Source organism: Diadema antillarum, unplaced genomic scaffold (genome assembly GCF_040938485.1).
Source record: "Diadema antillarum isolate AM-2024a unplaced genomic scaffold, OU_Dant_1.0 seq00000531_RagTag, whole genome shotgun sequence".
In the NCBI taxonomy this organism is placed as follows: domain Eukaryota; kingdom Metazoa; phylum Echinodermata; class Echinoidea; order Diadematoida; family Diadematidae; genus Diadema; species Diadema antillarum.
This window is the reverse complement of record NW_027271482.1, coordinates 1,173,121-1,190,407: the sequence shown is the minus strand read 5'-3', so window position 1 is coordinate 1,190,407 and position 17,287 is coordinate 1,173,121. Positions and strand designations below refer to the sequence as shown.

General features: G+C 40.3%; 1 protein-coding gene across 1 annotated transcript in view; it reads left to right on the top strand.

The window, feature by feature from the left end:
• Nucleotides 1-8,899: 8,899 nt before the first annotated feature.
• Nucleotides 8,900-17,287, top strand: part of LOC139734525 (cysteine-rich protein 1-like) — a 124,144-nt gene continuing 115,756 nt past the window's right edge. Inside the window, exons 1-2 of the mRNA XM_071645301.1 lie at nt 8,900-9,052; nt 11,729-11,829. Coding sequence (XP_071501402.1) covers nt 9,013-9,052; nt 11,729-11,829 — 141 coding nt within the window. The 5' untranslated portion in view covers nt 8,900-9,012. The remainder of the gene's footprint in view (nt 9,053-11,728; nt 11,830-17,287) is intronic.

The following is a 17,287-nucleotide window of genomic DNA, read 5'->3' as shown; positions in this document are numbered from 1 at the left end:
GCGAGCGAGCGAAGCGAGCGAGCTTCAAAATTTTGACATTTTACAGTCCCCAAACTGCCGTTTGTAGCCATATTTTTCGCTTTGGAAATTAAGGGGGGCGCATCGGGCGAAATAATTGCTGGCAATTACTGGCAGCAACATCAGGAGAATGGCATAATGATTAAATGCGAGCGAGCGAAGCGAGCGAGCTTCAAAATTTTGACATTTTTACAGTCCCAAAACTGCCGTTTGAAGCTATATTTTTCGCTTTGGAAATTAAGGGGGGCGCATCGGGCGAAAACTGCTGGCAATTACTAGCTGCAACATCAGGAGAATGGCATAATGATTAAATGCGAGCGAGCGAAGCGAGCGAGCTTCTAAATTTTGACATTTTACAGTCCAAAAACTGCCGTTTGTAGCTATATTTTTCGCTTTGGAAATTAAGGGGCCGGGGCGCACCGGGCGCAACTGCTGCCATTCACTGGCAGCTAGCAGCATCAGGAGAATGGCATAGCGATTAAATGCGAGCGAGCGGAGCGAGCGAGCTTTAAAATTTGGACATTTTACACTTAAAACACTGCCGTTTGTAGCTATATTTTTCGCTTTTGTTTGTCCCACTTTTATAGGGGAACCATCCCCCCCCCCCCCCATCGACGCCTCTGCATATGAGGGTGCTTTTGTTAAATGAAAGATCTGCTGCACACTCTTTGATAAATTAGGGAAATATACGTCAATCTCAAAAGTGTACAAAGTCTATCGAAAGGGATCCTGTATAGCGGAGCTTTTGCATGTTTATGATTGCAATACAACGATCTGGTGCATAGTTCTGGCGATATTTGGACAATTTTCCATTAAGAAAGTTCGAGATTTGTCCTCATTTCGGGAATTGCTTGGGGGATAACTGTCGTTTCTCAGGAATGATTCAGGAAATGGAGGGGGTTTAACTATGGCGATATAGTTTTTGTTATTGTTTGTTTGTTTGTTTGTTTTCGTACATATCTTGCAGATGGTCCCCATACAGTTACTCGCGTCATAGCATGTTTACATATAGTTGGGGTCGGGCTAACTCGGCCCACGGGACATCTCGTCCCACCCGTTGAGGGTGGGCCGAGTTGTCCCACCCGTTGGTATCGATAGTGATCGTGAGCGCTTGTCTGTGTTTGAGTTTATTTCGTCTTTATGACGTCTTTTCTAACCGTAACTTTTATGGAATTGTGCTCATTGGTTTCTGTAAAGAATATTTGCCAACTTTTGGGGGATACAACGACGTAAAAATGAAATTTCAGACGTTTTTATCGCGGTTCGCGATCCCCATAGGTTCACGTTCATTTCGCGCGGTGGGCTAACTCGGCCCAGCTAAGTTTTAGCTGTTGTTTTGTCAGTAAATCTCCGTAAAACTATCGATTTTATCATGTATGAAGGTGTATTCAGGGTTCCTTCAATTAATTTCATCTTCGAGGGAATTTAATTTTGCACATGTTTGGTGAAATGTTGGATATTTGTTCGCATGATTTCATCTTTGCCGTGTCCGCACCGCACTGGTCTCGCCACTGCACAGCTCGCTCACACACACAGGGGCAGAGCTGAGCTGGCAGCGCCATGCCCACTCGGGGAGGCGGGGCGGCGGGGCGCGGCGCGTGGGGCGCGAGCGGCAGAGGGAGCAGCCGGCCACTCCGTACCCGTATTAGTAGAAAAGAAATCAAATTATTTCTATCATTCGATGTGAACTACATGAAGGTCATTATATGCATTTGATTTTAACTGTTAAATGTTTTGTTGTTGCTGTTGTTGTTGCTGATTTTATGTATAGATCTGCGTTCTACTCAAAAGTTATTTCTGTCCAATAAATGTTACCTTTTTTCTTAATAAAAACAAACAAGCAAAAGTCAAAGGGGTGAGTCTGTTTATGGGCATTACCGTGGTAATTAATAAATTGTTTGATATCCAGTGGTCAGTTATTTGACCTGTAGATATGGATGGTTTGGTTGAGTGGTTGATATCATGAAACCGGTAATGAAATGTAGTGCTAGCTAGATTGGCCTTGTTTATGATTGTAGGGCCTACCTTTTGTGTGTACTTTCAAAAATAAAAAGGAATTGTTTTTGTTTTGATGACATTGCCATTTTTGCCATGGGAATCCTTACCCTAATTCAAGAGAAAAATCCTCTGCCACCTGTACCTGCACGATAATAGCCAACCGTCAAGTTCTTTTTCTTTTTCTTCTTTGTAATTTTCTTTTTATATATGTACTGTATATACAGTGTATATCTCTCTCTCCCTCTAATGTATACTGTGATGATCTATTGAACCAAACTTGGACTTCATATCTTAATCTTTTCCATGCCTTAGCCCTATTACATGTATTAATCTTTTACATTTTTATTTATTTGTACAAAACAAGGCTGATTATAAAATTCTCAAATCCTTGCTTGTCCTGCACTCATACTGTTGAATTCATGCACATTTTTTTTTTCTTTTTAACAAGCAGCAAAGATGAATAGCTTCTCAAATGGTCTTCCTTCTCAAGCACGGTACTCAAAGTGTTACCTAATTTGCAGTCATGCAGGGTCACAAAAGAAACATTACAACATGCACTGGTAGGCATTGGTAAGGTCATGCATATAAGCTCTCATCTTCCTTCACAAAAGAATCTGTTGTTTTGTGGCCATTGCATCCTTTCGACTGTTGCCCTGCCTGCCCTTGATAACAATGTACCGGTACTGCTCTTTCCAAGACTGCAAGATCACAGCAAATTTCGAATAATATTAATGTGAGCATGTAAAGTATGTTTTGTTTTGTTTTGTTTTGTCATTTTAACATCTATTACTTTATTATTTCCTTTCTATTTTTTTTTTCTTGAATAACAGAACATTCTCATTTGACTTGAAATAATACTTTCATTTTCAATTATCACATTACCAAGTATCATCTGTGTACAAAGCTTTCTTTCCACAACTGCTTTGTAAAGTTCTGTATTTTTTTATGATTCTTCGTCTGGCTCTATAGATCGCCTACTGCCAATATTTCTGCTTCCTTTCCCCGTCTCTCTTTCACTCTTCCATCAACCCATTCTTTTCTTATGCGTGATGAATGTGTTTGTCAAGTGTCAAATGAGATTTGATTTGAAACACTGCATACTTCATGTGAATTGCACACCAGTATTTTTTTTACCGAATTCATATTTACATAGAACAACTAGTGTGTGCATATCTACACTGATGTTCAATGTAGACAAATTTGATATCTTTAATTTAAAAAAAAAGTCTCAAGTAGCGCTGTACTATGGATTAAAAACATATGTGACAAAAACATCATTTTTTTTAGAGTCATCACACTTCATCATCAGTGAATAGTGTGCATTCATAAAATGTGAATTTAATTCCACCACATTTTATAGTGTGTTATAACGGTAATACAACATTTGTTCCTGTGACCTTGTAACAATTGCTCTGGTGTATTATTTTCTCCAAGGACTTGGGATCAAGGTTAGGATTGTGATAGGAGTAGGGTTAGAGTAATGCTCCTTTGTAGAATTTATGTTTGGTTTAGCATGCAGAATTTCAAGTGAACAATGTTTGCAGGAGCAAATGTCATGGAACCATTACGACACTGACTTCAGTCCTACTTCAGTTGATAGGCCTACTTCAGTCGATAGTTTGCTTTCTTCTAGATTTTCACCTCTTGACCTACCTGTAAAACATACATGTAGTTTACCAGATAGTTGCCAATTGATGAACTCTGCCCCAGGAGAGGTGCATCGCAGGAAATGAGATTGTTTTACATATGTCAATCCACATACACGTCATGAAATGTTGCATTATTGTAACACTCATTTCGGTGTCCAACATTATGCTCAGTCACTCCGCAAAACCAGACAATGTCCTCTCAAAACTGAATATTCACTACAGCTGTAGGGGCTGAAGAAAGCAGATCTGTTCTCAGTCAGTTCCAGTGGTAGACTCTTTTTAATTCTACCCACTTACTCTTTCCAGAGTAGTTAATTTACATATTAAAATCATAAGATAGACAAATCAACCAAAACGAAAGGAGGAAAGTAGTTTCACCCGAGGACCGAAGGAACCGATGGAAAATAAAGGTAGGGCCTATAGGTGATCACAAGGTGAAGTTGAACATGAATGGAAACAGATCAAAAGAGTTTGAGGACGTAGGTGTGGAGGTGAGTGGAGAAAATTAGGTTGTGTGGAAAACTAAATGTGGATAATTCATTAGGGGTATGTCTGAAAAGTAAACTACAAATATGGAAAGCTACACAAAACAACAAACCAAAGCTACACAAAAAATTAGTTTCTGGTCACATTAATGCTATGACATCATTGTTAGGTGTTTTGTTGATATTTTTTGTATCTATTGGTTTTCCACTGATTGCAATACAGTATAAGACAAATAACCATAAATCTTAATGATTATAAATAGTCAAAATAAGAATTACAGTAAAGATAAAAAAAAAAGAGCAGCTTACAAGATTGAGGCATGGCCACGGAGACTTTGCAAAACATATAAGGGACTGAAAGGATATCCAAAACACACCAGAGACAGCCCCACAAACCAACATGAACTTACTCCATAGCTACACCGTACAGAAGCCAGATCCCATTTATTATGAAGTTGGAGGTACCGGGTACACATCGGTGTTTTGTTGATTTTTGCTCTATGAATTTGCACATTAGTCTTGCATGCTTCAAGTCATAAACATAATTTACATAAACTTAACATATCTAAATTAACTAATAGGACCAATATCCAACATGTCAGAAGGATGCATATCACCTTCCATGTACCCGAAACAATTTACGCCAAAAAAAAAAAAAATTAAAAAAATACATTGTGTATTATGTTCACCATGGGCCTAATTATTGGAATGAACTTCCCAATATGCTGCACCGCACTACCTTCTTTCAAACATACTCTTAGGCTGCGTTCACATAGGAGTATACTATTTGGGTACACTTATAGCTTGAATCGAACGACAGGATTTCCTAACACCGGTTCACATAAGAGGACACTATTCGAAAATGCCAAATAGCATAGAATAGTATAGTGGGAATCGTGCTTGTTCGATTTTCTTGCAGCGTATACCATTTCTCGTTTATGAAATGATAACGATTTTGGTCTCGATTTGCCCTTTAGCAAAAATAAGCATGTAGACTGACATTCTGATGCAGTTTAGAAATTTTTAATAAGATTGCTGGGATGGTTGTGTACGAGGAAGAAATCCGGATGGTGCAGGTGATGGTGTACTGGGTCGACTTGACGGCGCATAGCGAATAGCGAATAGTGAATACCGTATACCGAATACTTCTATGTGAACGCAGCCTTAAGTATTCGTTATTCGCTATTCGGGCACCGAGTACACCATAACCCGCACCGTCAACTCACCATCCCATGCAGTGAGGATTTCTTCCTCCTACATCCCAGCAAATCTTATTAACAATTTCTAAACTGCATCAGAATGTCAGTCTACATGCTTTTTTTTACTAAAGGGCAAATCCAGACCAAAAGTGTCATTATTTCATAAACGAGAGACGGTATACGCTGCAAGAAAATCGAACAAGCTCGATTCCCACTTTGCTATACTTTTCGCAGCTATTCGGTACTTTCGAATAGTGCCCTCCTATGTGAACCCGTGTGAGGAAATCCCATCGTTCGATTCAAGCTATTCGCGTGCCCTCGAAAAACGAGCCCGAATACCCGAATAGTATACTTCTATGTGAACGCAGCCTTAAAGCAACATCTTATTAGCAGCTACGGCACGCAAGTGCATCACCGGGTACCTGGTAGCAAACTTGTTGCTTTTTTTCCTTGTCTATTCTTCTACTCCGGAGGGATCCTAACCAGGAATGCAGGTATTGATCAGCCTGCCTGTTATTCCACAAGTCCTTCATTATTGTACCTGATTTCAGAATTCTTGTACGTGGCAGCTTGCTGGTTACCATGGTCACACAGTCTGGTTCTAAGTAGGAGCCCTGCTGGAATGTGACTCCTGATGAGCTTATTCTCCATGTATAAGTTGCAGCTGAACAAACTTGCTGGTATGTATAGGCCCCATCGTATTTCTAGTACCATAGCCCAGTTCTAAACTCACCTTTGACAGTGTTTGACTTCATGCTGAGACAGACTGCTGTACATTATTTTATTTTGTCTGTACTATTTTCATGAGAAATAAATTGAAATTGAAATTGAGAGTAACAGGAATGGAAGAGACCAACTAAAATGTAAAAACCCAACTCACTATGACTACAAATGAAAATAAACTGGACGAAGGTGTCAACAAGCTGAGGTGAGAACTTATTTCTTCTTTTTCTATGTCACTGTCGAACATCCCAATGTAGTGGCCGACTGTACAAGGGAAGTTAAGTTCGGACTACCGAACTTAATATGGAATGTTATTAACAACAGTATTTCTGTTAGCGATTATAGTACATTGAATAAATATCACTTTGAAAACAGACTTCACCATAGTACTAGTAAATCATTTCACTTTTCAGACACAAAAAGGTGACATTGTCACAAATTAAAACTCATATTATTTCACAAATGTTACATATTCGTAAATTAAGGAGCAGTGTCCCAACATAACGAATAGTGTCATCCGAGTCACGTGATAATTGCCAACAATACAGCATGCATCCAAATCGTTATTTTATGTGTGTGTGTGTGTGTGTGTGTGTTGTGTGTGTGTGTTTTTTTTTTCTTCTTTTTTTTAATTCAGTATCAATCATTAATAACGTTGATGCTGGGGGATCTAAAGACAGAAAAACAGCAAAATGACAACTGCAAACTGCATGAGGTTGGAATACATATTATTGAGTCGTCCCGGAAAAAAAATATCAGAAAAAGATAAAAGACCATAAAAAAAAAACAGAAAAAACAGAGTCAAGCAACCCCCTACTGTATATGCCCAGCCTTTAGCAGAAACCCTTAACCTTGCCCTTTACCTTGGCATTGGCTGGCGGTAGCATGCACACCAGCTCAGCCCAATACACGCGACGTTGCAGCAAAACACAGTTGAGTTGAAACAAGTTGCTCCCTCTCTAGCTCTCAGCTCAAAGTTCAAGACAATCGATAGGACAATGCCAACTGACTAAGCTGCATAGAATTTACTCACACGAGAAAATTGGGAAGTGCAGCAAATGACGCCTTTTCCTCCAATTTCAACCACCGCCCGTATCCGTAGCGACGTTTACGGAGTGGCTGGCTGCTCCCTCTGTGCCGTTCGCGCGGGTGCCCCGCGCCGCCGCCCCGTGCCTTGCCGAGAGTGGGCATGGGCATGGCGCTGCTCAGCTCTCTCTCTGCCACTGTGATGTGTGAGCGAGCTGCTGGTGGCGAGACCGGTGCGGTGCGGATACGGCAAAGATGAAAACATGCGAACAAATATCCAACATTTCCCCAAACATGTGCAAAATTAAATTCCCTCGAAGATGAAATTAGTTGAAGGAACCCTGAATACACCTTCATACATGATAAAATTGATAGTTTTACGGAGATTTACTGACAAAACAACAGCTAAAACTTAGCTGGGCCGAGTTAGCCCACCGCGCGAAATGAACGTGAACCTATGAGGATCGCGAACCGCGATAAAAACGTCTGAAATTTCATTTTTACGTCGTTGTATCCCCCAAAAGTTGGCAAATACTCTTTTACAGAAACCACTGAGCACAATTCTATAAAATTTACGGTTCAAAAAGACGTCACAAAGACAAAATAACCTCAAACACAAACAAGCGCTCACGATCACTATCGATACCAACGGGTGGGACAACTCGGCCCACCCTCGACGGGTGGGACGAGTTGTCCCGTGGGCCGAGTTAGCCCGGATCCATATAGGCCTATACTATTTGACGTTGTCAACGTCTGAGCCATACCTTACAGTGTATGTCGATGTTACTTTCTTCGCGAGCGAGCGAGCGAAGCGAGCGAGCGCTTGAGAAAATTATGTATACATTTTCCTACAAGATAGAATACTGTTCAGCTCTGTTACCTGTCTGAAGGCTAGCTGGCGTACAAACGTCATGCAATATGCCAAAATTGATACAATCACATTTCTGCTTCCTCCATTTTTTTTTTTCAAAATTCAGGGGGGGATGATTGTACAGGCCATTTCCCCTCCTCCATTTCAGGGGGGATATATCCCCCCCATCCCCCCCCCCGGGATTTACGCCCATGTGCACAGCCCCCATCCAGTATTTTTACTCCAGGATTGATGCCATTTACTCTCTAAAAAAAATCGAGTGAAAATTTTCACTCTCAAAAGAGTGAATACAAAAAAGAATGAATTTCGAGTGAAATTGGAGTGAATTTTGGGTAAAAATGCTCATTTTCACTCATTTTGGAGTGACGTCAGGGATCACTCGAAGATTTTGGAGTGGATTTTTCTAGTGAGCCCTTCAGTCTAGGTAGCATATTTGAAAAAAAAAATTCAACAAAAAAGTAAGAAAAGTACATATCCAGGGACAATGGGAATGCTTAAATAGTGCTGTCTGTGCTTATATAAGCTTGTTCTGTGTGGAAGGGGGACACGCCTCCCACGCTATGGAGATTTTGCATTTTCAGAAATGAAATTCGTGATTTGATGCACACTTTGGGTGGGATTTTGGACAGTTTTCTATAAAAAAGAAACAAACAATTTTCCCTGTAAAAAAAGATGAAAGTTGGGGGTGCAGAAGCACCCCCAACTTTTATTTTTCATAGGGGTGCAGTGCTACGCCCCCCTGCTCCAAAAAGTCAGGGGTGCTGCAGCACCCCTAGCATCCCCGGCTCCCAGGGGCTTGGTCGAGTTACCTGACGGTGACACCGCCGCGCCGCTCTCAACGCTGCACGTTGGGGCCAGACCGACCAGAAAGATCGTGATTATTTCAAATTTTGAGAGTTTTATGGCGCAATTTTGGCATGATAGCTCGTTTCTCTCCCAGCGAAGATTCTTCAGTTTTGATGAATTCGATTCCCTCTGGCTTTGATTCTTCAGCTGTAATAAATTTGAGCGTGACAGCTGTAGGCTAATCTGTTTGGGTCATCATGTCACTCTGCGTCAAATGCACCAAACCCGTTTACTTTGGTAAGAAACATCAAGCCGTTCGTTTGACCTTGTTTATCTTGATTGTGTCCCACATGTTGCATTTCTTGTTAGCATTTGGTACTTGGTGTAGTAGGCCTACTGCAACGCAACGCCGGCGGGGGCAATATTTTTTTTTCCCAGTATGAGAAAGTCACTAGTGTGTGTAAAGTCTACGGCAGTCTACTTACAAAAAAGGGCTGAAACCTAAGACTATAGGGAGACAAATTGTGTTCGCATACCACAAATTACCAGTACAAAGTGTACTTCAAAAGCCCAATATGACCACCAATCTCGGCATCTCCTCGCTGTGCTGCGGCACGATGTGTTAGGGCTCTGATCATGGAGCTACCACTGAATAAAAGATGGACGGTGTTTCGAACCCCAGGTTGGGTTTTGCTCAACATCTTGTTTTCATTTACAAGTGGAAATAACACGGGTGGTTCTATAGTCCATCAAACCAAGTTTTGGTGATAAAAATAAAAAAGAGGGAGCAAATGAAGACAAAAATATTCTTCTTTCTCCCATCACGTGGGAAAAGAAAAGAAAACAATACGAGGCCCTGAGACCTATGGATTCCCACCGGTGCCTGTTAAACCTAATGACAATGATCTCCCCCTCCCCAAATAATGATGATTATAATGATGATAATAATAATAATAATAATAATGATAAGAGTAATAGTGATAATGATAACAGAATAATAATAATAATGATAATGTATACAGTCTGAAGCAGATAAACAGATGGTTCTATGACCTATCAAACCAAGTTTTGGTGATAAAAACAAAAAGGAGGGAGCAAATGAAGATGAAAATATTTTATTTTTCTCTCATAACGTAGGGAAAAGAAATATGAATGAAAAAACAACTAAAAACAAGGCCTTGAGACCAGCCGTGGATTTCCTCGGGTGCCTGCATGGATGCAAGAGCAGGGGGTAATTAATATCAAAGTCATAGTGTCAATAGTATCTCCTCGTTTCGACGGGAAGAATCTGTGGGCAGAACTTTCGGGGAATCTCATTTGCGTTTTTGTTAATTTTCGCTGAATGTTTGTTTTTGTTTTTTTGCGGAGGTGGAAATGTGTGTGTGTGCGTGTGGGGGGGGGGGTGAGGGGCAACAAGACAACTGTTGGACTTCAATGGGTGCAAATAACCCCTCGAAACTCAAGTTCTATTATAAAAGCAAGTAGTGGCGGGAACGATCCCAACCAATGGACTGGATCGCCGCGCACGTCCTACAAATGTAATATTGAATTTCTGGGAAGGGTGGTCATTTAGAAGACAACACAATTAACGAAAGAATGAGAAAACTTTGAAGAAATAAAAATGTGCAAAATCGTATTATGAGAAATAGATAAAACCCCTCAGACCCATGGATTTCCACGGATGCTGCTAGTATATATGTATACATATATGAATTACAATACAATTCTCTTTGAAGTTACTTGCTCAAAAGTCAAAAGGTCAAGTGAAAGTTTTAAATTTCACTTGAGTTCCATATTTCAAAAGTGACTCAAGGTATCATCATGAAACTTAGTACATATTTATGCATGTTCTACCTGACAGTGATTCTCTTGGAAATTTTAGGGTTACAGGATCAAAGGCTGCGTTAAAATGCGAAAATTTTACAATCTAATACTGAAATTATACTTTCTCCATACTGAACAGTCGTCATAGCACCATTTCTAGTTTAAGTAACGTCATCAAATGGAGAAAATTAAAACCTGTTCAATGATTCTGCACTCTTTCCATAACAGGGGATATTTTTGAAGATGTTACTGAATCTATCACCATTTTTTTCTTTCTTTTTCTGTATCAATCTCAAGTACCGTATGTCAAGTTGAAAGAAATTTGACATAATTTCAGTTTTAAACTCTTCAGATATACAAAATGCAAGGTATAATGAACCTAAGAATATATTTTGATTTTGTGATGAATATTATGATAATATGATAGGCTTATCAAAATCAATGAGATTGTATAATATTGCAGAATGTTTGATGAAGTTGCAGGGGTTAACACATAAAACAAAACTTGAAAGCATGACAACCCTTTCCATGAATATCTGAACTCATTGTGAGAGAATATTTGTTACATCTAACTGATTTGCTATGATGTTTCTTGTCTGATATATGGTATGTATGGCCAATCAGGAATGTTTGAGAAGTCACACATTCGACATTTCTAGAGTAGTGCAATGAGTTTGGACATCCAATACACTCTTGTAGTTGTATGTACGTACTGTTTAGAAGTTTCATTGCCTGAGTGACATTGCGTGAGTGTCTGTTTGCATGAGCTACAAGTTGTACATAGAATATATTCAAGGCTCTTATAAAAATGCATTACTATCAGACTATTATAGTATTTCCCTGCACTATTTAACATACATTGTATACATACAATTACAATGTACACCCCTTTTGAATATGTAGATCTACACTGACACTTGTCCTTGAGATAGTATGTGCACTAGTTCATTCATTTCTTTCTGTTTCTTATATGTAATGATGATGATCAGGTCACAGTGTTAATCAAAAGCATTTCAAAGTGTGATTTTGTTTATGTGTGTGTTTGTGTGTGTGTGTGTGTGTGTGCATTTTTTTTTTTTTTTTTTTTTTGGGGGGGGGGTTCATATCCTGTGTGATTTCTGTCTTTAAATTTTATGTCCACATCACAAGCTGAGAAACTGGTAGCCCTGGGTCATGACTGGCACAAGACTTGTTTCACCTGTACCAATGAGGCCTGTAACAAAAGACTGAATGCTGGAGAACAGCTAGAGGTATGTCATGTGAACACTCTTCCCATCTTCCTCTCTTTAAATTTGTTTATCTTATAAGTTTCCATTGCACTTGTTCCCTCTTGACAGGATGAAGCCAATATGAATGCTGCTTGATGGGCTCATTGTCACCAACATGCTATTACGTAAAGACCGTACAAGACATGGTGGTGGTGTGGCTGTATGTATTTCCAAAAGATTCAATTGCAATGTATAGAATAAGAGACAGTTTGAATTCATCTACTTTAGAATGCCTTTGGTTTGAATTGCATTATCCAAATAAGCCTTCCATCCTTGTTGGGGAGTCTTACAGACCTCCAAATTCTTACATTGATTTCTTCAGTGAACTAGACAGGAATTCGGACTCTGCTCTGAACATATGGGTTGTATTATATTAGGTGATTTCACTTGTAATTGTATGCCACACCAATATGATGTGAATGCTAAAAGTTATGTTTTATATAAATATACAGACTATTAACTAAGTCAGTTAATTGATACTGCCACAAGAGTAACAAACACTACTTCGACTTTAATTGACATATTTGTATCAGACAAAGAACTTTACAGCAAATGGGGAATATTTGAGACTAGCATTAGTGATAATTTTTTGGTGTGTGCAATTCGAGACTTCAGTGCAAAGATGCATAAAAAATCTGAATATGCAGAATTTTGCTCATTCGAAAAATCAATGAGGAATTTCATAGTGATTTGAGAAGTGTTCCATGGCAGGTCATAAAAGATGTAAATGACGATGATGCATGGGATATGTGGTTGACTCTTTTCAATAATGTTATCGACAAGCACATACCTTTGAGTAAAAAGCGCATAAGAAAAAAAAGACCATGTCCATGGATATCTCAGGAAGTTGTCAGTTGATGACGGAACGTGATAAATTTCTCAAAGCTGCTAAAGCTAACAATAGTCATGATCTTTGAAATGCCTGTAAATATCTAAAGAATATAGTTACTCATGTCATGAAAATAAGGAAAAACAATATTATAACACTAACCAAATTTTACAAAATCATTAGTAAGAAAATGTGGAAGAGCTTAAGAGAACTTATGCCTAACTCATCACCTCTTTCTCCCATTACCATAAAGGTTGATGGTGGAGAAGTAACCGACAAGACAAATATTGCTGAAGCATTCAAAAACTGCAAACTTTTAAAGATGACAAAGAATGTTATTGCGGAATCTCTTTGTGTTATTATAAGCAAATCCCTGTCTACGGGAGATGTTCCGCGAGAATGGAAAAAGGTAGTACCAATATTTAAAGCAGTAGATATTTCTTCGTTGAATAATACCACCCCATTTCAATCTTACCAACTGTGAGTAAAATTATCGAGAGGGCTGTACATCAACATCTGAGCGAATTCTTGAATGCAAATGATTTATTACACCCTAATTAATCTGGTTTTAGACCATTTCATTCCACAGCAAGTGCTCTTGCAAAATTTGTGAATGAGTGGTCATTGAAATCAAATTGCTGGAGTTGCCTACATGGATCTTCGGAAGGCATTTTATACTGCAGACCACGACCTACTTTTACATGAATCAAAGTGTGTAGGGTGTAGCAAAATGACTAATTGATTGATTCAAATCATATTTAAGTGATACTGTAGATAGCAAGTGACCCAATACAGTGTACTCCCGTTATAATGAACACGGTTATAACGAAATTTCATTATAACGAAGTAAAACTTCTGGTCCCAAAATTATCGCCATTGAAGTCTATGGTACAAAATTCGCTTATGACGAACACGGTTATAGCGAAATTCTCGTTATAACAAAGTCTTTTCTGAGCACCACTGACAAAGAAAAACAAAAGAAATGTGCTCCGTTATAACGAAATGCGGATCACTTCCGAAAATACGTAGCGGAACAAGCATTTATAGCGTCTCTACATGGGCGAACGCTTCTCATCACTGTGTACGTGTTCGCTCCTTGTGTCCTGCACCTTCGAAATAACTAACTTTTCTCATTTTTAGCTCACCTGAGCCAAAGGCTCAAGTGAGCTATTGCGATCGCCCTTCGTCCGGCGTCCGTCGTGCGTCGTGCGTCGTCCGTCGTCCGTCGTCCGTCGTCCGTCGTCCGTCGTGCGTCGTGCGTAAACTTTTTACATTTTCATCTTCTTCTTGAAAACCCCAAGACCGATTTTCATCAAACTTGGCAGGTAGCATCCCTAGGGGGTTAGGAACTCAATTTGTTAAAATGGGCACCATGCCCCACCCAGGGGGCCCCCAGGGGGCCCAAACCCCCCAAAATTAAGGAATCTGTAAAAATCTTCTTCTCTAGAACCAGAAGTGATAGAGCTAAGTTAATACTATGAGTTAGTACATTGATGACTGTAGTTTCAAGTTTGTTCATGGCAGAATCAGGGGTGCCCCCCTTGGGACCCAGGGGAGGGGGGTGGGGAAGGGTTCTAATGGGGCCTAAATTGTACATTTTCATCTTCTTCTTGAGAACCCCATGACCCATTTTCACCAAACTTGGCAGGTAGCATCCCTAGGGGGTTAGGAACTCCATTTGTTATAATGGGCACCATGACCCACCCAGGGGGCCCCCAGGGGGCCCCCAGGGGGCCCAAACCCCCCAAAATTAAGGAATCCGCAAAAATCTTCTTCTCTAGAACCAGAAGTGATAGAGCTAGGTTGATACTATGAGTTAGCACAGTGATGACTGTAGTTTCAAGTTTGTTCATGGCAGAATCAGGGGTGCCCCCCTTGGGACCCAGGGGGGGGGAGGGGGTGAGGAGGGGTCCTAATGGGGCCTAAATTGTACATTTTTATCTTCTTCTTGAGAACCCCATGACCCATTTTCACCAAACTTGGCAGGTAGCATCCCTAGGGGGTTAGGATCTCAATTTGTTAAAATGGGCACCATGCCCCGCCCAGGGGGCCCCCAGGGGGCCCAAACCCCCCAAATGAAGGAATCTTTAAAAATCTTCTCTAGAATCAGAAGTTATAGAGCTGAGATAATACTATGAGTGAGTGCATTAATGACTGTAGTTTCAAGTTTGTTCATAGGAGATCCAGGGGTGCCCCTCTTGGGGGTAGGGGGGGGTGGTTGGAAGGGTCCAAATGGGGGCCTGAATTGTACATTTTCATCTTCTTCCTGAAAACCTCATGATGGATTTTTGTCAAACTTGGCAGGTAGCATCCCTAGGTGGTCAGGATCTCAATTTATCAAACTGGGCACCATGCCCCACCCAGAGGGCCCCAGGGGGCCCCAATTCCCCCAAATTAAGGAATCTTGAAAAAATTGGGCCCTTATTGTACATTTTCATCTTCCACTTGAGAATGCCTCGTCAAATTTTGGTAGAGCTGTGAATAATTTAGATTAGTGACTGCGTGAAAGGTGAACTTGCGATACTCAGGTGAGCGCTAGACCCGCGGGTCTCTTGTTTTATTTTTTTTATTTACAAACCTTCGGAGGAATAACAAACCTTATTTCACTGTCGGATTAAAAAACCTTCGGAACAGTGAACCTTTCTCATTTTTTGTCTCGCCCACCGGAGGTGAAGGCGAGACTAAGGGATCCAAATGGCGTCCGTCCGTCGTCCATCCGTCGTCCGTCCGTCGTCCGTCCGTCGTCCGTCGTCCGTCACAAATGTTAAAGTTTACCTGCAAGACCCTCTTATGATGCATAACTTGGCAACTGTTACAGCAATGGCAGCCACACTTGGGTGATAGAAGCACTAGGGGTATCTTCATGTTATGGTGTTGTCAGAGGTCATGTGATGATGTCAAAGGTCATTTGAGGTCATATATTAAAGAGTATGTGCAAGACTCTCTTTTCTATGTTAAAGTTTACCTGCAAGACTCTCTTTTGACAAATAACTTCACATAAGTTGCTTGGATTGCAACCTAACTTGGGTCATAGATGCACTGGGGGTACCTTCATGCAATGGTGCCGTTGGAGGTCACAGGATAAGGTCAAAGGTCATTTGAGGTCATACGTTAAAGTTTACTTGCAAGACTCTCTTATCACATGTAACTCGACACATGTTGCTACAATGGCAATCAAACTTGGGTGATGGATGCACTTGGGGTACCTTCATGTTATGGTGCCGTAAGAGGTCACACGATAAGGTCAAAGGTCATTTGAGGTCATACGTTAAAGTTTACTTGCAAGACTCTCTTATCACACGTAACTCAGCACATGTTGCTACAATGGCAATCAAACTTGGGTGATGGTAGATGTCTCTTGGGAAGTTGAAGGTAACCACAAGGTCAAAGGTTACAGACAGGGGTCAATGAACTTTTAGGGCCCAATGTTAAGTTTTTAGGGCGCATTTCGTTTATGGCTCATAACTTTTGATCCCTTTGTCCGTTTGTGACCAAACTTGGATGGAAAATGTCCCTTGGGGAGGTGAAGGTCGTCACAAGGTCAAAGGTCACAGACAGGGGCCAACAAACTTTTAGGGCCCAATGTTATGTTTTTAGGGCACATTTTGATTGTGGCTCATAACTTTTGATCCCTATGTTCGTTTGTGACCAAACTTGGACAGTAGATGTCCCTTGGGGAGTTAAAGGTCATCACAAGGTCAAAGGTCACAGAAAGGGGTCAACAAATTTTTAGGGCCCAATGTTAAGTTTTTATGGCGCGTTTTGATTACGGCTCATTACTTTTGATCCCTTTGTCCGTTTGTGACCAAACTTGGATGGTAAATGTCCCTTAGGGTGTTCAAGGTCACCACAAGGTCAAAGGTCATGAGCAGGTCAATTAACTTCTGGGAGTTATAAAAAATATTAATTCCTTGTACGCGAATGGGCGAGACACAATTTGGCAATTGCCTTGTTTTCATTTACAAACCTTCGGAATGACGAAACTCATTTCATTTTCCGATAAACGAGCCATCGGAAAACGAACAATATACCGGTATTTATATCTAAATCATGAACTTTCGGAATAACAAATCGTCGGAAGAGCGAAGCTTCAAAATACCAAACAAACCTTAGGATTCCCGGGAATGGCGAAACTTCGGAACAAAGAGTCTTTTGGAGTAACGAACTTTAGTGAAAAACGAATCTTTGGAATAGCGAACTGTAATGGAATCCTAAACCATCATTTTCTATACGACTTATTGTGTGACAACAAACAACTTTATGCTCTCTTTTAAATGTAATATCCAAACAAAATCAAAAAGGTACCATCACATTTCATATAGCTAATTTCCAGTGTATGATGAGTATTCAACAAACAGAATATGATATATGCGTGGTCTCCTTGTTTTTGTTATATATTGTATTTGTTCGGTTATAACGAAATTTCGTCATAACGAAAGAAAATGGCCGGTCCCGAGCATTTCGTTATAACGGGAGTGCACTGTATATTCAAAGGAGCTAAGTCCCATCCTTCAACTATCAAATTAGGTGTACCACAGGGGTCAATTCTTGGTCCCCTTTTTAGCTCACCTGAGCCGAAGGCTGTAGTGAGCTACAGTGAAACCCCGTTAT